This window comes from Furipterus horrens, unplaced genomic scaffold, assembly GCF_987537825.1.
Source record: "Furipterus horrens unplaced genomic scaffold, mFurHor1.1.pri manual_scaffold_2, whole genome shotgun sequence".
Taxonomy (NCBI): Eukaryota; Metazoa; Chordata; class Mammalia; order Chiroptera; family Furipteridae; genus Furipterus; species Furipterus horrens.
The window spans coordinates 145,798,120-145,821,790 of record NW_028327172.1 but is presented as its reverse complement, the minus strand read 5'-3'; the positions used below and the strand labels follow the sequence as shown (position 1 = coordinate 145,821,790).

General features: G+C 34.5%; 1 protein-coding gene across 1 annotated transcript in view; it reads right to left on the bottom strand.

The window, feature by feature from the left end:
• Positions 1-7,274: 7,274 nt before the first annotated feature.
• The window catches only part of MALRD1 (MAM and LDL receptor class A domain containing 1), a 622,346-nt gene continuing 605,949 nt past the window's right edge, over positions 7,275-23,671 (bottom strand). Inside the window, 2 exon segments of the mRNA XM_090268028.1 lie at positions 7,275-7,355; positions 8,072-8,147. Coding sequence (XP_090124154.1) covers positions 7,275-7,355; positions 8,072-8,147 — 157 coding nt within the window.

Below are 23,671 nucleotides of genomic sequence, written 5' to 3'. Positions count from 1 at the left end.
CCAAAACAGAAGAGAGAGCACTCAAGACCTTCAGGAGTATATCAAATGGTCTAACATCCATGAAATTTTAGTCTCAAAAGGAGAGGAAAGAATGAGAAAATACGAATATGGAGATGTAACAGCCAGAACATATTTTGAAATTTATGGAAAAGAAATCCCCACAGATCCATGAATTCCAAAGAATCTGATGCAGGATAAATTTCCCCAAACATATCTACACACATTATAGTCAAACAGCTAAAACTCAATGATAAAAAGAAAAACCTGGAAAGAAACCAGAGAATATATATATATATGTGTGTGTGTGTGTGTGTGTGTGTGTGTGTGTATGAACAAAAATAATAATTTCACCAGATTTCTTATTAGAAACTATATAACCCCAAAGAAAATGGAGTTATACCTTTTAAAGAAGTTATAGAAAAATCTTTCAACACAGACTTCAATAGTTAGCAAAAATGTCCTTAAAAAGATAGATGGAAAACAAAATTTTTTTTCAGGCAAACAAAAGCTGAGAGAATTTATTTCCATAAGGCTTGTGCTAAAAAAATGTGGAAGGAAATTATTTAGATAAATATGATGGAAATTGAGACCAACCCAGAGAAACAGTGCAATAGAAAGAGCAAAAATGATGGCAAATTATAGTAGATGCTTATCATAATTTTAATTGCTTTAAAAGATAATGCAGAAGTAGTAACAATGCATTTCATAGTTTGACATATGCAGTATAGATGTTAAACAGTATGATAAAAACAGCACATAGAATTAAGAGGGAGAAAATGGAAGGTTCTTACACTATACATGAAATGATATTTGAAGGCTGTGATAACTTGATGTATATTCTAAACTCTACAATAATAGTTGAAAAATAATATAACAATTTAACTGAGAAATTTCTAGAACAAAAAGATGCTATTTTTTTTAAACTTTGTTAATTAATGAAGATGGTATTCTCTTCTTATAAAGCATGTGGTATAAACTGAAAACACAAATATTTTAAATCAGTAAACTTTATCTTTTTTATGCTGTAGTCTCCCTACAAATTCAAATATAAAATAACTGGGATTAAATGGCAAAGAATCTAGGGGACAATGTGGGTAATATTTGTTCTACTCTAGATACTCTGAGCGCTATTAAACATAGTAGTGACAGCTTAAAAGCATTTTGTTTTAAACAGCTAGCAGTAAGCTGAGGCAGCAATTTTCAACCAGTATGCCGCAAGAATTTTTAAAACATACCTGACTATTTAGTCAGGGGCACTGACCACTTTCCCCTTAGATTTCAAAAAAAACAACAACAACAACAGCCAACACAATAATAGCTTTCCAGTGTGAATGAATCAAAATTATATCTACCTTTTTTTTGGCAGATCAACAAAAAATATATTTTTTGGTGTGCTGCAGAATTTTAGTAATTAGCTTATGTGTGCCATGAGATGAAAAAGGTTGATAGTCACTGAGCTGAGCTATTCTACTTTCCATTCCTTACTATGTAGCAAAAATAATCTTGCATTACAACACCACCTTCTGGGGCATCATGTTTTCAAACACACCATTGAAAATCTACAGACAGTATGAAGAACCCCAGGCAACAGAAAGAAGAGTATTTGTTCCTCATACTTTTTACTTCGTTTTTACACTGATATTTTGGATTCAAAAGATATAGGGAAGATAGAATATTTATCTTAAAACACATTCAGTTCCAATAAAGCATAAAATATTGAGGTTTTAATCTGAATATAAGATTTCCTATAACTTCAAAATTACAGCCATTGCTGTAATATAATTGATAGAAACACATCAAATGCTGACCATTTTTCTTGCATTAATTGAACTACATTCATTCTAATCTTTGGCTTGGTGTTGGTTTTATGCTCTGCATGGGAATGAGCAGCGACTGGGCCAGTTTTCTGAAATTTCTTTCCATCCCCCCTTTTTTCTTTTCAGTTCTGTTTCTAGATGCTGCAGTGCATCAAAGCTTTTCAAAAGCAGCAACGTGCTCATTGTCTTTTCAAGTCATGGTGTGATAGAGAGTGAGGAAGAGGAACAAGAGCGTTTGGAACAGCTACAATAGTATCTATTATGCATCAATCGTGGAAGCACCAGCTGAACTGTGCAGAATTGATATGTGCCTATTGTCGAAGCTTTTTCTGTAACATCAGATAGAAATAATCATTCTGAGGCAGACCTTCCTGGGAAAGATAGCCTCTTTCTTTTGGATGTGCATTTTTAGTGTGGTAGGAGGTTCCACCGTTAATGTAAACCACATCAAATGAGTAATTCATTTTCAAAGAATTGGTTTTAATTACTGTGGCAATACTAAGTGATAATGTATTGAAATGTATAATACCAAGTGCTGAGCTGGCAGTCCTTTGAGTTAGAAATTGTTTATTTTCATATTTACATATGGCAAGCCCCTTAAGTGTGGAGAAATGCAAATGCTTCAGGGAGCCGCAAATGGGTAACTGCCAAATAGATATCCATTAAAAGCAAAATGTCTAGTGCTCTTGAAAATCTTGAAATTCATTTTCAAAAATCATAGAAGTCCTACTTGGCATACACATAATTTATCTTTCTTCATACTTAGGGCACTGGCTACTTTCTTCTGCTAACATTTATAACTTTAAATGAGAATGTTAAATATTTTATTCTATTTAATTTTATAATACAAAAGCTCTGATTAGAGTGTACTTCATCAAGTATCTTCAGAAAGTAAACTTCCAAGGTCTTTTTCTAATAAAAATTTTCTATAAGATTCATTTTGTCAGAACATGTGTGCAAAACTCGGGTGGTTTTGTTGTTTGACAAACACTACAAAAACATACATTTTTTCTAATGGGCATATTATTAAGAATCTGCCCTGGCTGGTTTAGCTCAGTGGATTGAGCGTCGGCCTGCGAGCTAAGTGTCGCTGGTTCGATCTTCCAGTCAGGGTACATCAGAGAAGGAAAACTCTGACTCCAAAAAACCTCCGCTGCCTTGCGGCATACCTCTTCAGGGGAAAGGCTAAGGGAGTAAACCCCGACAGAAAATCCGGAGCCGGAGTCCCTAAGGCGGTTTGACGTTGTAGTCAACACCGGCAACTCCTGCGGCGCACCTGAAGCCAAGCTGTATTGACTCCGTCTTTCCCTTGGACCCTTCAGCTGCGAAGAGAGGGGGGGTCTGCTGCATGGGCAACAGCAGACCCTCCATATTACCCTGCCCAGGCTCTGTAGCTTCAGCGTCATCGCAAGATGTCGATTCAACACGGGAGGAGACAGATACTACCATGTCACTCCCGAGTCGGACTGCACAGCCATTCTCGGCGGTGCAGATAGACTCTTAAGAAGCTACACCATCGTCTCTCGAGACGGACGGCTGCCGACGAGATTATTAAGAATGTAAAACAACTAATTTTATATTTTAAAAAATGTTGTGAGAAATTGCTCTTAAGTTTCTCATACACTCATAATAGTTTTTTACCTGTAGGAGAAAGATCTGTTTCTAGACTATCACAATGAGTCCTTCTTGAGCAGCAGAGCTCCTTAAACCCAAGAACTGTGCAAACATAGAGGAGGTGACCTAAGAATTTTGCCACTAGGAGCACTTCCTGTCTTGTCTCACCTGGGCAGGTATAGAGAGGTGGCTTCTCTTTATGATAGTCATGGAAAAGCTGTCTTAATTTGATTTGGATAGACTGAAGAGAGGGTATCAAAAGGAAGGATTTAGGCCTCAATATAAAGATTTGACTCAAACAAGAATGTATGATCTCTCTCCCTTTATCTAAATCTGTCATCTTCCTAGCTATCTATCAACCTACACATACATCTATATATGCACACCTGCATCTATGCCTATACATATAACTATATCAATATCTACATCTATATCTATATCTATATTGTTCTTGAAGAGCCCTCAACTCATATCCACAGTTTGCATCACCCCTACAAAGCTCTCTATGAGTTGCACATTGTATAGACATAAGCGCTTTTTCTTTCTCTTCTATAAAGTAACACCTGTGTATAGACATAGGATAGAATTACATATGGGCTTGATTGTGCTACTTACCTACCTAGTCAGAATTAGTGTCATTTAAAGGAATACATTTCCTGCTACTACACCTAAAATCATTACTAATTTGTTGTGCACACTGACATAAATTATTACCATTCTTGATAATAATATTATTATGTCAAGTTTGATCAAAAGACTGCTTTAATTTAGCATTAAATAACCTTCATTTCTTGAAAGTTTTTGTCACGCAGATTTATAATGAGTAATATTGAAACCTTTATTTTACTTATTTTGTTTCCAAGTTTAATGCATTTCAAAACTTTACACATTTGCATCTGAAACAAAACTAAAGTGCTATAAATTTATTTCTGAGGAATAATATACAGTAGTCCCTCTCTATATCATGGTTCACTTATCATGACCTCCCTGTATCGTGAGATTTAAAAAAATATTATATTTAATTATTTATTGCAGATTTTTTGCTCTATCGTGGAATTTTGCGGTATTGTATACATATGTTGTTAAAGTTACATAGGTTTAAGAATGTAGAATATGTTTAAGAACATAAGTAGTGTTTATAGAAGTGTGGAAAAGGTTAATAAGGGAGTGGGAAAGGTTAATAAGAGACTGGGATCAGTTTATAAGTGTGTGGGAAGGGTTTATAAAGCCTTAAAATATATATAAATACTAAAATAAATGTAAGGTTCCTACTTTGCAGATTTTCACCTATCATGGGGGGTCTAGAACGTAATACCCATGATAAGTGAGGGAATAGTGTATCTCCAAATCTTCAGCACAGAATATTTATTAGGGAACTCAAAACTAAGTGGAAAAGTATTGGCAGGGAATAAACACAAATTGGCAAAGTTAAGTGGAATTGTTTTCTACTAAATCAAGTCTGTGAAATTTTGGCAAACAAATATTTATTGTGATTCTTATGCTTTATTTTAAAAGCAGTTTCAATAACTTCACTAACTCAGTGTTAATTAACCTTCTATGAGTTTTTATTTTTAAAAGTTTCTAATGAATGCTGCTTTTATTAATTTTGCTCTAATAGTCTGTTCTCATACCAGAAATGTTTCATAAAAATCTATAAACATAACATTATGTGTTACTTTCATGATTTTTAAGAACTTAACTTTCAGTTAAAATTTATCCATTATAATGGACGATATGCAAAATGTATCTGTAAAAAAGATTAAAAGAATTATTAGATACCTGAATGGATGAATTTCCTAATCAATTCTTGGTCTATAATCATAGGTCATTGTCTAAATTAGAATTGGGACTTTAGGCCCTGGCTGCTGTGGCTCAGTGGATTGAGCATCGGCCTGCGAGCCAAGTTGCTAGTTCGATTCTCAGTCAGGGCACATGACTAGGTTGCACGTCAGGTCCCCAGTTGGGGGCGCAAGTGAGAGGCAACCACACAGTGATGTTTCTCTCCTTCTCTTTCTCCTTTCCCTTCTATCTAAAAATAAAAAAATAAACAAACAAATAAATAAATTATTTAAAAAAAAGAATTGGAACTTTACATTATTTTTCTATTATATTCTCAGCCAATTCTTAATATATTTTCCATACTTATTATTGCTTATGAACTAATAAGGGCACAAAAAACCCCACTGCAGGTCCTATTTAACAGCGCTGTTAGGGGATGAAATGTTTGTATTTTCCAAAACTCACAAGTTGAAACCCTAACCATAATGTGATGGTATCTGGAAATGTGCATTTAGAAGGTAATTAAGTTAGATGAGGTCATGAGGGTGGGACCCACAGTATGGGATTATGCCCTTCACAAAAGACACACCAGAGCTCTTACTTTTCCAGCATCTTCCCCTCCCACAAGGAAAAGGTTGTGTGAGCACACATTGAAATGGCAGCTGAGTGCTTGCCAAGAGAAGAGGTCTCAGGTTGAAACTTACATTGATCCTGGACTTCCCAGCTCTAGAATTGTGAGAGATAAATTTCTGTTGTTTAAGTCACAAGTCTAAGCTATTTTTTGTTATGGCACCTCCAGCTGACTAACGCAAGCCCAATTTATGTTTCAGTTGGTTTCCTTTGGTTGTTAGAAACGGACCCTGATCAAAACAAAAGGATATATTGGAAAGATAACAGGGAGATCAACAAATTAAAGGAAAAGCAGAACCATTAGAACATGAGAAGGGTTTGAATGGAGGGTTGCCTTAAATATTGTAGTAGCAGGAGTAAGGTCATCATCTTTCTAGGCATTTTTATCAGATGTCTCAGCTTCTAGCATTCAGTCCAACCACTTTCCATTCTCATGTGTCTTTGCTTAAGATGCAAAGCCCATCAGAGAGAATCGGTCTGCTTTAGAGTTGGTAAAACTTAACCCAGGTATTTTATATACATTTTTAAAAGAAAAATGAGTCAAAATTATATATTTTTTCATCATTTTAATCTTCTCATTATGTTAACAATATGTATGCATTATAATTGAAAAGGGAATGATGGTTTAGAACTGCTTAAATAGAATAGATATTTTTTCCCTAGAAGATTTGAAATAATTTCTTTTGAAGCCATCTGAGCTTGTGATTTCTCCATATTTTCTCTCATATCTTGAATAAATTTTTATAACCAGCATTTCCCTAGAAAAGCATTATTTTTTATCCATATTTTCAAATTTCTTAGCATTTAATAATACAAATTATTTTCATAGTGAAGTATTATATTTTTCTAGTTTTATTGAGAGGTAATTGACATACACCATTGTATTGAATTATATAAAATAGTGACTTGCTATATATTAAGATGTGTTAAGTGATTATTCAAATGAAGGCAAGTTTAGGTTAATACTTCTTCATATTTTTTTCAAAATTCTGAAATAAATCTTACTTATAGTTAAAATGATGAGGATTATTACAATGATTTTTCTCTTCATGCAAGGTTGTATACTATGACAGTTCACCTTCATTTATAAGCTCTATGGCATGTAAATAATAATTTTAAAACTTCTCTTTATTCAGGATCTGAAACAATTTAATTCATTATATTAAGTAATAAGCATGGTAAAATTGAATAAAAACAAGAAACAGGTAGAACAGTTAATTAAAATATTCAGAAACACAATGATGAAATGGTTCTGATTCAGATTCCGTGAAAACATTCAATATATTCAGTAAAAACATTTATTCTTAAATATAATAATTACAGTAGTATTCTGAGTCCCTTCTGTTTTTACTATTGCACGAGTTTCTCTCAGATTTGACAGACTGGAATTTTCTATATACTACACATACTTGGTGATACTTGATCTTAATGGTACTACTTGAGATGATTGGATACAGTCTGTACGCTTCCCAATGTTGTGCCACATAACGGATTGGAGAAGGAGTAGATAGAACTCTAAAGAAAAACACATTGAAAAGTTAGGATTTTAGTCATTAAAATAAAAGACAATTCTTTCAGATCATGCAGAATGAAGCTGCTTTTGAACGAATTTCCAGTGGAGAAGTAACTAGAGCATCCCCAATCCCGCCTCCAGCACTCCCATTCTACATGGCCCGAACCTCTGACACAAGCCTGGTCCTGGTGTGTGCCTGTCTTCTGCACAGGAGCTACTGCCTCATCCTTACCTCTGCTGGGATGAGGGGATGCCGTGTCAGTATCTTCTTTGCTACTTTGTATGGTGCTGGTTTCTCTAAGCCTACTGTATTTGCTATAGTTAGTTTTCACCAAAGAAAAACAAAATCAGAAAAGAAACAACAGTTTTCAGTCAGTAGAATTATATTTTGTAGAGTATATTAGAAAATCTAGACTGTGGGACATTGATAGGACAAACAACCTGATTTGTTTAATAAGTAAATTGCAAGGAAAAAAATAAAAGAGAAAATAGAACCTACAGATTAAAAGAGACTTAAGAGTCATGTCTATAAATTTGGATGCATATATTGGGTAGGTCAAAAAGTCTGTTTAGTCATTAAATGTTGTAACAGATTTAGAGAAACTGAAGCTCCTTTCCACCCTCACTAATTCCTTCCTTTTAGTGAAAACATGTTCAAACAGCATTGTGTACATGTGTTTCCCCTTCTGAATTAATACAGGTCACCATCGCCTCTTACCTCTGGTTCCTCTGGGTTGCTCCAACTCCCATAAACTGGATTAACAAATGCGCAATGAACACTTCTTTTAGTTTTCCTTAAAGAACACAGGGCCACACACACACACAAAAAGAGTGAGTATTGAAATGTTCCACAGTACATTTTTAGGTTATTATCTGGTAGAAATCTTTGGGAGACACATTGTCTAGCCAGCATACTTCTCTATTACCTTAAGTCAAGACTTTTTTGCAGGACACCAAAGCACTGCATTCTTGAAAGCAAATGTTATTTGACCTCTGAATATTTAGAGCCAAATAAACCCAAACGAAGATAAAAATGGCATAGATTAGTCTTAAAGTTGATTTAAATACAAGGGGATACAAGAACAAGATAATATAAAACTGAACTGATTATAAAGAAAAGCCACCTTGAACTCCCTTAGACTTCAAAAGTAACAAACCCTCATATCCTAAGGACAGTTTTCCAGGATAATGTCTGCCATAAAGGTTTATGGCATCATAGTCATTAATATTTTATTTTATTTTATTTAGTTTTAAAGATTTTATTTATTTATTTTTAGAGAGAGGGAAAGGGAGAGACGTAGAGAGGGCGAGAAACATCAAGATATGGTTGCCTCTCATGCGCCCCCAACTGGGGACTTGGCCCACAGTATGTGCCTTCACTGGGAATCAAGCTCACAACCCTTTGGTTCACAGACTGGCACTCAATCCATTGAGCCACACCAGCCAGGGCCTAAACAAGAAAATTAAATATGAGTGTTTTGAAGAGTTTTTTACATTAACATTTCCTTTTATGAATCATGAAAAGATATGTTCTTGGTAATCTCACATATTGATCTAAATCCACAGATTTACTCGGCTCCTAAATGATCACTTTCTTTTTATACTCTAATTACTTAAGAGTCAATAGATTTACCAGAAGACAACTAACCGTAGGATAGTTGCTTATAACAGATATGGGAAAAATGCCCGTCATAGGAACAGAAAAATATATAAGTAGATAACTAAATATACCCTATTAAAGACAGAAGGAAGGATTACATACGTGCACATACATGTACATACACATATACATGAAAAGGAGAATGGAGGACCAATTCCAGAAGGGTTGTCAGTGTCTTGAAGGCAACCAAGGAAAAATATATTTCTGAATACTTTTGCCTAATTAGAGTATACATAATGACAATAAATTTGTCAAAAATATACCTTTAGTCCTAAAAGAAAAGGTAGTTGAGAGGAATTCCTTGCTGATTTGCTTTTTGAAAATAAACTGTCAGAGGCAAGACCTCTTATTCCTCCACCAAACTAAACACATGATCCTCTTCTAAAAAGAGTGAGCCTGACAACGTAACACGGGTACTTGTGTTTGGCTGGCAAATACATTTAGCCTATGGATTCAATGTCTTCTAAGCCTCCTGACCGCCACTGTGCCTCTGCAAGTGGCTTAAATATTAAATAACCTCACCAGTTCATCCTCATTAAGTCTACCTCTTGGTTATTGATGAAGAGGGCAACATCAGCCTTTTTGTGGGTTTTATTTTGAAAAAAAAAATAATAGAATGCTCTTAAATGATGAGGCAACAAGCATCATTAATTGGATACTTATGATTCACTACAACTAAATCAAACAAGCAGTGTTTGATTCCTTGCCTTTCCGTCCTCCAAGATTAATCAATGTTAAATTCTCAGAGAAGCAAGCTCAGTAAATGGTGTAATTAGGGCATGAGCGGGGCAGCTCTCAAAGCTGAAAATCGGTAGGAACTGAAGGGCAGTTCTGAAATGTATTAAAAGTGTCAAAGGAAAAGCTGGTATAAGAGAGATTGACATGAAGGTGGGAAGAATTTTTAAAAAAGAAAACTAGAAAGGAGGTAAACAGGGGACAGCCACAGATACCAACAGCTCAGAAAAATTAATCTTGGTTGAATTTAGGTATAAAATCAGGAAGCAGGAGGAAACCCAAACCATAGGACTAGACAGAAGAGAGAGAGTCCAAAGATCAGGCAGGCAATCAGGAACTGAGGGACAGGCTCAGCAACCAACTGGATAGAAGTAAGGCACAAGCAACACAGAAGATCTTAACACGAGGTGATTAGTTTTGGCTTTGGACTGATGGGATCCCAGATGACCTACACCAAAATTAGTGGGCAGGAGTCAGTGAAACGGATAACTTTTTCAGCCTTGTTAATTTAGACATTGAATCTACTTTCTTCTGAAAGGATTTTAAGTCTTAAGAAATTTTCTATTACAATAAAAAAAAATGTAGGTAGTCACACTTCGGGGACTGGGTAACCATATAAAGAAGGAACGGGCCTACTAAGGGCAAGGATGTGGAATTGTAATAAAGGAGAAAGGGCCACACTATGAGTAGTGGAAGGTGGGCAATGGTTAATTCTTCCTACTTCAAATTATCTTTATTAGGAATCTCAAACTGTTATATTTTCCAGATCAAAAGATATCTCCCAGTAATGGGAATTTCTGAATCCTTAGGATTAATTATTAATGTCTTTCCTATTTATGAGGTAAAATATTCTCCATCACCCATAAATATGTCTATTAAGTGAATTTGTAATGTCAACTGCATATACAATTTCAGGTCTTATGGTATAGTTTTCTATCTTCATCAATATTGTAAGTTTGATATTCAAACATAAACAATTTTACTTAAAATGATTTATCCTTATATGAGGAAAATAGAACATCTAATAATGAAATTTTCTGCTAGTTCTAACACTGTGTGGAGCAATGGTAAGTCTGCATTAGGCTTCAGAAATGCAGTGCTTAACTTTATTCATGGATAGGCACATGGTTTTGAAGGAGCTGAGGTTTCAAAGAATCTAATCATCTCTAGGAATTAGTAAGGAATTGACTTAAGACAACTGAAGTAGAGGAAAAAAAGCTGCATGGATTATATCAGTTTCCCAATCATAAGTAAATGCACTCACTTAAATTATTATGATGCTCCTCCTACATCCAAAATATGCAGACACTGCATAAAGTGGAATTCTGAATGTGTTAGACAGACATATGTCAGGACAGAACAAGGGTAATTCTGATGGGAATTGCCAAGTTAAATTTAGTGAGCATATTTATACTTCTAAAGGAATTCATTTCATGACTTATTAACTAACAACTTTTTTTTAGTGTTAATTAAAAACATGGAAGGGTTTATAATAGATACCTGAAATTATTGTAAATTGTCATTGAACCAAAAGAAAAAGAATAAGACAAAAACTTGTCTATGTTGAATACAGTAAAGATGACTTTGAAGTGTTCATTTTATTTTATATTATTAACAGCCTTATTGAATTATATATAATTGACACACCATAAAATTCACTTATTTAATGTATATAATTAAAAATGTTAAGTAATATTTATTTCACTAACTTAATTATTAACTTTGAAAGCTGTGGTAAAATAACATAAAATTTGCCACTTTAACCATTTTTAAATGTACAATTTAACAAGAAGAAGAAAAAAGAATCCCCAAAAATCTGAAGACACTGTAAACAGCCACGGGGAATCTTCAGGTGTTAGGGGTGCCAGAAGGAGAAGAGAAAGAGCAAGAAATTGGAAATCTATTTGAAAAAATAATGAAAGAAAACTTCCCTAATTTGGTGAAGGAAGTACACATTCAAGTCCAGGAAGCAGAGAATCCCAAACAGGATGGATGCAAAGAGCCCTACTCCAAGACACACAATAATTAAAATGCCACAGGTTAAAAAGATAAAGAGAGAATCCTAAAAGTAGCAAGAGAAAAGCAATTAATTACCTATAGGGGAATTCCCAGAAGACTGTCAGCTGATTTCTCAAAAGAAACTTTGCAGGCTAGAAGGAGCTGGCAAGAAACATGCAAAGTCATGAAAAGCAGGGACCCCCAGACAAGATTGCTTTAACCAGTGAAGATACAGTTTAGAATCAAAGGGCAGATAAGGAGCTTCCCAGAAAAGAAAAAGATAAAGGAGTTCATCTTCACCAAACCATTCTTATATGGAATGTGAAAGGGACTTATTTAAGAAAAAGACAAAGCTCAAAACTATGAACAATAAAATGGCAATGAATACATATCTATCAACAACTGAATCTAAAGAAACAAACTAAGCAAACAAGAAGAACAAAGACAGAATAGTGGATACGAAGAAAATTTTGATGGTTGCCAGATGGGAGGTTGGTGTGGGGGAATGGGTGAAGAGGTGAGGGAATTAAGAAGTACAAATAAGTAGTTACAGAATAGCCATGGGGGTGTAAAGTACAGTATAGAAAATGGAGTTGCCAAAGAACTTATGTCCATGACCCATGGACATGAACAATTGTGTGGGGATTGCCTGAAGAAGTGGGGTTGTGCTGGGTGGAGGGGGACAAAGGGGGAAAAATTGGGACAACTGTAATAGCATAATTAATAAAATATAATTAAAAAAGAGAAAAATATAAAAATTTTAAGTGATATTATTTACATTAATTATTAATTTCGAGAGCTGTGGTAAAATAACATAAAATTTGCTGTTTTAATAATTTTTAAATGTACAATTTAATGGTGTTAATTACATTCACAGTGTTATGCAATCATCACCATTATGTATTTCCAAAACATTTTCATCACTACAACTAGAAACTCTGTAACCATTAAACAGTAACTCCCCATTTTCTCCCTGTTCTAGCCCATGTAACCTCTAATTTATTTTCTGTCTCTACGAATTTGCCTATTCTAGATACTTCATACCAGTGATATCATGCAATATTTATTTTTTGGTGTCTTGCTGATTTCACTTAGCATTGGCTTTCAAAGTTTATCCATACTGTAGCATTATTAAAACTTCAATCACTTTTATGGCTGAATAATACTCTATTTTATTCATATGCTGCATTTTGTTTATTCATTCATCTGATGATGGGCACTTGAATTGTTTCCACCTTTTGGCTATTGTGAATATTCTGCTATGAACAATGGAATATCAATATCTGCGTCCCATTTCAACTCCTTTGCATATATAACTAGGAGTAGAATTGCTGGTTCATATGGTAATTCTATTTTAGTCTTTTGAGGAACCACCAGTTTTCCATAGTAGCTGCACCATTTTACATTGCCACCAATATTGTATGAAGCTTTCTATTTCTCCACATTCTCACAAACACTATTTTTTAATTTTATTTTTATTGTTTTTCTGTTACAATTGTCCCACTTTTTCCCTCATTGCTACCCCCCACGCAGCCCACCCTTTCTTCCACAATCAATCCCCCGCCCCATTGTCTGTATTCATGGGTTATTTATATTAGTTCCTTTACTAAACCCTTCCCCTACTTAACCCCCTCCCCTTTCTCCTCTCTCCCCCTGATAAATGTTACTCTGTTCCTTATTCAATTTTGTTCATTTGTTTTTGTTGTTCATTAGTCTCCTGTATCAGGTAATACCATATGGTATTTTTCTTTCATTGCCTGGCTTATTTCGCTAAGCATAATTCTCTCTAGTTCCATCCATGTTGTCACAAATGGCAGGAGTTCCTTCGTTCTTTCTGCTGCATAGTATTCTATTGTGTAAATGTACCACAATTTTTTAATTCACTTGTCTACAGATGGGCACTGTGCTGTTATTATTCTTGCCATCCTAATAGGTGTGAAGTGGCATTTAATTGTGGCTTTCATTTGCATTTTCCCAAGATGTTAGCAATGGCCATCTGTATATCTTCTTTGAAGCAATGTCTATCAAATCTACTTATCTTCTAATTAGGGTTTTGGGTTGTTGGTCTCTTTGTTGTTGAGTTGTAGGAGTATTTATTTATTTAATATATTGATTTGAGAGACAGACAGAGAGTGACGGAGAGATTTGTTGTTCCACTCATTTATGCATTCATCAGTTGATCCTGGTGTATGCTGTGACTGAGGATTGAACCCACAACACTGGCTAACAAACTGAGCTACTTGGCTAAGGAGTTCTTATATATTCTGGATATTAAACTCTTATTAGCTATATGATGTCAAATATTTTCTCCCATTTAGTAGGTTATTTTTTCATTTTCTTGATAATGCCCTTTGATGCATGAAAGTTTTTGATGAGGTCCAATTTAATGATTTTTCATTTTGTTCTTGTGCTTTGGGTGTCATACATATCTAAGAATGTATTGCCAAATCCCACGTCATAAAGATCTACTCCTCTGTTTTTTTCTAAATGTTTTATGATTTTAGCTCTTATATTTAGGTCTCTGATCTATTTTGAGTTATTTTTTGTGCATGTTGTGTGTTAGGAGGCCAACTTCATTGTTTTGTATTTGAAAATCCAGTTGTACCAACATCACATCATCTGTCCTAGAGGCTGTTTATTCGTATTGAATGTACTTGGTACCCTTGTCAAAAATCAATTGGTCATAGATGGATGGGTTTATATTTGTATTATCAATTCTAGGTCATTGATCTAGTTCATTCATATACTAATAACCTAGCTGTTTAGTTTTCTGTAGCTTTATGATATGTTTTGACATAAGGAAGTGTGAGTTCTCCAACTTTATCCTTTATCAAGACTGTTTAGGCTCTTTAGTGCCCTTGCATTTCCATATGAATTTAAGGATCGGTTGTCTATTTCTGCAAAGAAAAGGCTGTTGGAGTTTTAATAGAGAATGCATTGCATCTATAGATTGCTTTGGATAGTATTGACAGCTTGACAATATTGTCTTCCTATTCATAAACTTGAAATGTCTTTCCATTTATTTAGGCTTTATTTCATTTCTTTCGGTAACACTTTGTAATTTTAATTGTAGAAATCTTTCCTCCCTTGTTAAATTTATTCCTAAGTGTTAATATTCTTTTAGATACTATTGTCATGTAATTTCTTTCTTAATTTCTTTGTCTGACTTTTCATTGCGGGTATTAAGGAGCACAAGTTATTTTTGTGTTGAACCTGTATCCTGCAGCTTTGCTGTATTCATTTATTAGCTCTAGTAACTTTTTAAAGAGATTATTTGGGATTTTCTATGTATACAAATTTATGTCATTTGTAAATATAGCTAGCTTTATTTTTTCCTTTCCAATTTGGATGAATTTTGTTTCTTTTCCTTGTCTAATTGCTCTGGTTAAGTTTTCTTATTACACTATCTAAAATTGGAGTAATGCTAATGTAGCTCTCAAGGTAAATGAAGGGATAAACATAATAATTTTTTTAAATCAAAAGATATTTGTTGGACCTGTGTATGTGGAAAAAATTTTTCTCATGATTCCCCTAATAAAATGATTTCTGTATATTGTTTCTAAGTGATAAAGAACATTCTAAGAGATCCAAAAAATGATTACCCTGAGTGAAGGAAAATAATACTCTACAATGTAGTAACATGAAATGACAGAATGTTATGTTTTTTATCATCTTTTATATTTATTTATTTAAAAATTATTCAACATTTCTAGGACACATACTATGTACTAAACAGTGCATTAGGTCCTGGACTTACAAGGTTAATCAATATATGGTTCCTGACTCTAGAACTTCTTTTAGAGGGTGACAGCTATGAGATTTCTGTCTCTTAGCTGAAATTACATGTTTATAAAATGCCTACCACAAGTAGATACTCACAAATAGTTGAGTGCTATTCTCTTTACCTTCTTTTCCTAGTCTTTCCTCCTTTTGTCATTTATATCTTCTTTTAAACTTTAAAACTTGACCCCAAAGCCTGGGATTAATGAAGTGATGTTAGGATAAAGAAGAAGAATAAGGAAGTACCAAAATTAATAATAATTATCACTGCAGTACTTTCTAATTTTTAAAAATAAATTTCTTAATTTAAAGCTAGCAATGACTTTTGCAATCATCTTGTTAATGCATTTTTAACAGACAGGGCAATTGAGATTCTTCCCCCACTAGAACTGTATGAGGATTTCGTCTGGTTTTCTCTTCTCTCTATCTCAACACCTAGTGAAGTACCTAGTGCAGTAGAAATCAACTGAATGTTTATAGAAAGGATGACTTCATGAATGCATATAGTCTGAAGGCTTAATGATGGAACAAAATTCAGTACCTTCTCTCTACCCTGTTCCCCCATGCCCACTCCCAACAATATACTTAATTAGTACTGAGAGAGAAAAGACCTTCACTTTTGTTATTGTTATCATAAAGCTACAATTGTATTTAGCTTTGTGTTCCACTTAGCAGAAGACTTTAACTGGGCCACTACCTCCTCTTATTCTATTTCCAGCTAGCTAAGTGTCAGCCAGAGGCATAGCTTGGGGGCTACCCTGAGGATGAGCAGAGTAGAATAGAATAGGGATGGCCCTTCTATCTCTTTCTATTACATAGAAATGAAAAAAGTCATATTATTGGAGAAAAATTAATTTGGGACAAATAATATTTATAATATTTGAAAAATAAAGGTGTGTGTTCCTCATATAGCATATATATCTGAAACATGAGAGGCATGAAATACCAGGGTCTTGAAATAAATTTCAGGCTATGAACTATTTTATTTGTCGCAATTGGGGAAAACGTTTTCTAACCATAAGAGTACATGTGACATATATCTAAAAAAACGAATCTATCTAAGTTATGAAATATGACCATTTCACTGATGGAAAATGAAATTTATTTACTCTGAGAGTCATGCCTATTACATTAAATTTTGCTTAGCCTGATAAATGGTAAATCTGGGGTGTCTCAGGAAAGTAAATCTCAATTCTACTATCCCTATGTGCACCTCTGTCATTTTAAACTCTTCAGTTAGGTTTTCCCTCCAAATGTTTCTGGACCTAAGACTTTGTTTGAAGCCCCTTTGAGTGGCTAGTCTTTCAGATAAAAAGAAAATATATAAAAAATTTCTAATAAAAATCAAATATTTCTGGAGTTCCGCTTTTACTTGTATCTATTTAAAATAAATGTTCATTAAACATATTTCTTCGTCAAGAAGATACCTTTAATAAATGTTTGTTTCTTAACCAGGGTACTCATAATTTTTTTTCTCTCTCATTATAAAAATTAATGTGATGCTTTTTTCTTTTTGTTTTCTGAGTTTAGAACCTAGGAAAATGAGTTGGTCTTTTTTGTTTGTTTTGAACTGTAGGAATAGAAAGAGATTGGTGCACTGTGCTTCCTGTGTAATTTTCAATGGCACATAAGTCACACATGCCATACTTCTTTCCTCAAAACCTTAGTCAAGTTTTACGTTACGTCTCTGGTCATTTCTAGTCCAAATTTTAGTCTGTTTGGATAGACTTTTTTTAAGGAGAGTTATCACAAACTGTAAAATTTAGACACTATTTTGTCTTTTTAAAAATGAGGACAGATTTCTGGCAGTTTGCAAGGACAAGCCCAATGGAAGACTGTGAAACAATTAAAAAGTAGATAGAAAGTTGGAGAAAGACTGTGAAAACTAGAAAATAGAGTTGAGTCGGAGGTAATGAGATGGATATACATGAAAAGGCATCATGAAAGCCTTTATTAAATGTAGGACACAAATTTGCCTTTAAGATCCATGAATTAAAATTTAAACAGGACAATCACTTACATAGGTCACACTTTTAAGAAGAAAAAAACCAGGTGCTTAGAAGCACATCTTCAACACTAGAGAGAAGACAGTTCGTACTGTGTGCACTGTAATCTCAGCTAACAAAGTAACAAACCCCCAAAACCTGATTTTAGGTAATATACCAATGGATTTCCTTAAATTGTTCCCTATGTTGTTCCCTCATATCTTTCAAAATATCAGACTGAAACTCTGCCAACATGTGCTTTAGTTAAAACTATCTAGGACTAGGTAGTTGCAAGGAGAATTAATTTTAAGAAACCCTTGAAGCACAAAAGTGCCTTAGAGAATTTAATTTGGGGGGCATTTTCATGTTTTTGTTAATCATAAAAAGTCACAAAGATTACAATATGTACTGCATAATTAGAGTTGGCACATTAAATCTGTTATAAGAATCTATAGGTAGAATAAATTATATGACATCACAAGGTAATATGAGAATAAATTGAGTCTACCAAATCAACCCTTTCTCACAGAATGCATATGCCTATAAAATACTAATATATATTATCTTACTACTGCTAAAGAAAAAAGAGAAGAAATCATGCAGAGAAGTAAATGGAAATATTCAGCTATACAATGATCTCTTACTTCTGGCAAAATGATGACTTTTTAAAGAAAGAATTAAAACAATCTGGGGGGAAAAAAAGAAAGAAAAGCAGCAAGCCAGTTTGAAAAAACAGAAGAGAATAAGCTCGTTTTCATTACCAAGCCCTTAAGGAACAAGCTGAACCAAATGTTTGGGTGAAGAAGTTCAGAAAGAACTGGGTTAACAAACATAACCAGGAGTGCCACAAATGGGAGAGGAAAGGATTAATCATCTGGGGTCACAAAACCAAACAACCAGGACACCAAATTTCACTAAACTCATTCACATGTTACAGCAGCTGTCATATTTTCTTCCTATTCTTTTGAGGCAGGAAATAAATATCACTGACCACAAAACCTGTCACTGTTTAATGCAATCTTGCTGTGGCAGAGCACTTTAATGGGAACATGCCCAGGAACATGGATGCAATTAGAATGAGTAAAGCTGACCCGGGTTCCTGTGGCTTAACCCGAAGGAGACCCCATGCTGCCAATGGGAGTACAGTATCCACTGGGTTGCTTCTCCTCTGACTGCAGTGTTGGCACATTCACAACTGCCTAATGCGAACCAGATGCAGAGCAGTAGAGACCTTTGGAAATATATTTGATAGCACACTTGGAAATGTTTTCGTCACCAAGTAAAATTATTAGGAGTCAATCTTTAGGAAATAATTACATAGGAAGACCAAGATTTATCCAGAAAGAGGCTCATCAAAAATTACTGATAATAATGGAAAATAGATACAACATAAATGTCTAATAATAGGAGGATGGTTGAATGATGATACAGGCACTTGAGAGAGCATTAGCCAGCCCTTTCAAGTAATGCTTTAGCTGTGTGAGGGCAGTGTTTCTCAGTGTGGTCTGTGGGCTGCTGGAGGACCAGACATCTCTAGGGGTTACACCATTCAAAACTGTTTTCAGAAGAAGACCCAAGGGGAAAAGAATCATTCAAAGTGCAAATTAGATCAATTAACTTTATTATGCAATGGTGGGTAAAAACTATTGATCCCATAGCAGAAATCAAGACAGTGCTACTGAATTATATGTTATATTCTTTACCACCATGTGCTTACAGTAAAATTATTTAAACATGAGTTTCACTTTAAAATAAACTTGAGGAAGCAGAAAAAGTTATTAATTATATTACAAATTATATTAATTATATCTCAACTCTTCAGTGCAAGTCTTCTTAATATGTTCGGAAATATGTATACAACACTTTTGTGGCAGCTTTCTCTATGGAGCATGCCCATACCTTTCCCCACCCCACTTTTTTCCCGAGGTGCTACCCCCCCAACCTTAGCTCCAAGGGCCTTTCTTTTGCTGTGAGTTGTTTTCTGAGCCCATTTTTTCCTATGGTTCACTTACTAAACTTAAAAAAATACAACTCATTTGTGCCATACTGAAGTGTATGCTGTTGTGTGAAAAAGCACTGTGAGATTGAGTTGCTTGCTAAACTAACCACCTTTTTTATGGAACAATATTTTTGTTTGAAAGAATGACTGGCAGACAAACTCTGGTCATTCAGACTAGGAAATTTGGCAAACATTTTCTTAACAATGAATGGAGCAAGGCTGGTTAACATAAGATAAAACACATCACAATATGTCTTACTAATAATAAAATTTGAACTTTCAAACACAAACTAGCATTTTGAAAAAGCTTGTATTGTTCATCATGAGTACAATAGCTGCCCCAAGTTTTAAAGACTTGTCTGATGAGATAGTTTTTGTTATATTTCATAATAAAATGCTTCAAAATTTGACAAGTTGCACAATTCACCAAACCAGTATTTTCTAAATTCAAAATGCATGATGTTACAAAATCACCAATGGTTAAATAATCCATTCAAAGTGCAAGATAGACCAATGAATTCCTAATGTAACAGTACAAAACTTTACTGATAAGAGTTTCAGATTCTACGTTACAACACACTTTGTGAAAAACTATAAAAATATATCTCTCTTTTCAAAATATCTGTGTGAAAATTTTTTTCTATTATACTCAGTCAAAACAATATAGCAATGGTTTTAATGTAAGAGTAGATATGATTATCTAGGGTCAGACTTCACTAAAATTTCATTTTGATTTGTGTATCTCTGTTCTACCGAGCACCGAGTCTTCAAATATCAATAGCTACTTATGTTTCTAGCTAACATATACATTTTTAAGCATAAGTTTTTCCTAGCTAGTTCTTCTGAAAATACTTATTTTGTTTTCTTTTCTCCTCTGAATGTGATACCTCAAATTCTATTGTGTGTAAAGATAATTTTTCATAAAGTGTTATTATATTTTACTTATATTTATGTAATATATTTTAATATATATATAATGTTATAGTTTCATAACTGTTATGTTTGTTAACATGTAGATTTATTAATCTAAAAAGTAAATTAATAAATATCGTCGGCAGCCGTCCGTCTTGAGAGACGATGGTGTAGCTTCTTAAGAGTCTATCTGCACTGCCGAGAATGGCTGTGCAGTCCGACTCGGGAGTGACGCGGTATCTGTCTCCTCCCGTGTTGAATCGACATCTTGCGATGACGCTGGAGTGTCCTCTCCAGTGGAGCTGAAGCTACAGAGCCTGGGCAGGGTGATATGGAGGGTCTGCTGTTGCCCATGCAGCAGACCCCCCCTCTCTTCGCAGCTGAAGGGTCCAAGGGAAAGACGGAGTCAATACAGCTTGGCTTCAGGTGCACCGCAGGAGTTGCCGGTGTTGACTACAACGTCAAACTGCCTTAGGGACTCCGGCTCCAGATTTTCTGTCGGGGTTTACTCCCTTAGCCTTTCCCCTGAAGAGGTATGCCGCAAGGTAGCGGAGGTTTTTTGGAATCAGAGTTTTCCTTCTCTGAATTAATAAATATAATTTTACATATTTCTTTATTTTAATATAATATATTTTGATAGTAATAATAACCACATTTTAAGAAAAAGTTCTTTGGGGTTTTCAATTTTTAAAGGTATAAAGATATCTTGAGAACAAAAACATGTGAAATCAATCAATGTGGGAACATGAGGAGAAGAAACTCATAGACAATAATTCAGATTTCAAGATAAAAATAATGTATATGTGTATGCACGATGATAAAATTTTAGAAAAGGATACATCAAAATGGTAACAGTATGTATAGCTGGGTATGACATTAAATATAATTTGAAATTCTCTTCTGGAACTTTGTTGTGTTTTCCATATTCTATTCATTAGGTTGTGTATCAGAATATTGGGGTAGGGACTTTACAACTGGGAAAAGGTCACGAGGCATTTCCCTTGCTTGCACTCCTCACCTCCACCCTTCCCTAGCTCCTTGTAAATCATCTGCCTGAGAGTGAAGATCCATATCCTTCCTGGTCTTTTACTTTTCCCATCTTTCTTGACTCCCTTCTTTTAATATTTTTTGTCCAAGTCCACCTTCTCATCTTGCTGCACTACTTACAGATTATGGATGGGTCATGTTTTTTCTAACTCCTGCTTTTGCTCTCAAATGCCCTTAGCATCACCCAAACCTTTGCTAGCTCTGGAGCCAGATAAACGCTTCTCTTCTTCATACTCACTGTGCACTGTGCATTTTACTCTCAGGACATGTAGTGGTTTCTTTAATTGGAATGAAATATTTTTCCATGTAAATTCCTCCATATGAAAACTCACTCTAATTTCCTCATTGAATTCTCTTAGACACATAATCTCTTTAGTTGAAACTGATTGCAACATTGAAGTGAATAGTCAGTCTTTGTGATTTCCTGTAGCAATCACCTAGCAACTTGATGCATTGTTAAGTCTTTTTGACAATTTAAAGTCAAAAAGCTTATGTAAGAATCTGTCTAGAAGATGGACTTAGTTGCATTTATTTATTTACATTCATGTTTTTCCAACTTGAATGCTAACTTTTTCTGGGTATGGCTGAAGTCTTTACATTACAATTTCTTCAGGAAACATTGCTACTGAGTTCGGAGTATGTGTCATGTACTCCATTAGAGAGCTACTCCGAGTGTGACTTATTTATGATTTCATCTTATTCTATTTATTGTTCCATGATGAGACAAATATAAGAATTGAGAACCAGTGTTTACAATCATTTGTGGCAATTTGACAGAGCAAATTTATGCCTGTTTAAGCTAAAAATAAGAAATTTGGACTAGTATTTGATACCTTTTAGTTTCATTCTTTCAATAGTTCTTACAAAAACATTGGTATGTGACAGACTGAAAACAACAAACCAAAATAGAGCTGGTCCTTCACCACAAATAGTTTGAATGGCTCCTTTCCTCAAACACTAGGTGTTCACATGAGCAAATACTCATTTACTTAGCTGACTTCTTCTCCTTCTATAACTTTATGCCAGCTACCTCTTCTGAAAATATTCATTTCTCTTCCTTTCTCCTTATGAATGTGTTACATTAAAGTCCCATTGCTGGAGAAAACCAAGTACCATATAACTTCTTCTGATCAGAATGAAATGACTTTTTTCTGTGCAAATTGCTCTATATAAAAACTCTAATTTTCTTATTGAATTCTCTTAGATACATAATCTGTCTGCTTAAAATTGATTGCAGTGTTGAAGTTAATTATCAGAGTTTGTAATTTTCCTTAGCTGTCACCTAGCAACTTGCTTCTTTCTAAATCTTGTTAGATAATTTAAAAAATATTTTTAAATTTAATTTATTTATTTTTAAAGAGAGGGGAAGAAAAGGAGAAAGTGTGATGTGTGAAAGAAACTTCCATCAGTTGCCTCTCATATGTCCCCAACTGGGGACTTGGCCCACAACCCAGGCATGTGCTCTGACTGGGAATCAAACCAGCGATCTTTTGGTTCACAGGATGACATTCAATCCACTGAGCCACACCAACCAGGGCTATTGTCAGACAATTTTAAAGTTGACAATACTCTAAGAAAACCTGTCTAGAAAAAATGGACTTGTTTCATTATGACTCAAATATTCACAAATCCCTTTAAATAGATCCTATTTTAAATATAATACTTGTAGTTTAAGCTCTCTTGGATCTGTGAATAAGATCAGTTTATAATACTTAAAATACTTGGGCAATAAAATTTTATTTTCTTGTATTTTTAAAACATAAAGACAATTATAGATGCATAAGCACACAATTAGCTTTCCATGTAGATTTGTTAGAAATAACCTTTGCAGTTCATTCCCTCTTTTTATTTTTTTTCTCGCCTATGTTTTATTCACACTAATAATGTCTTTCTCTGTCACAACTGTGCCTTTACATTAGTGCTTCTGTCTTCCTGGAATGCTCTACCTCCTTTCCATCTGGTTAATTTCAACCCAAGAATTCAGACTTGCATGATGCAGCATGTCCTTTCTAAATCCTTCACCACCATATTAGTTTCACCTTCGAAGCAAAGTCATCCTCTACTCAACCCATGCTTATCTCATGCTTGGTAGGAAATAACTGTACATGCTTACTAAGATATGATTGTTGCCCTGGCCAGGTGGCCCCGTTGGTTGGAGTGTTGTCTGGTGTACCAAAAGGTTGTAGATTCAATCCCTGGTCA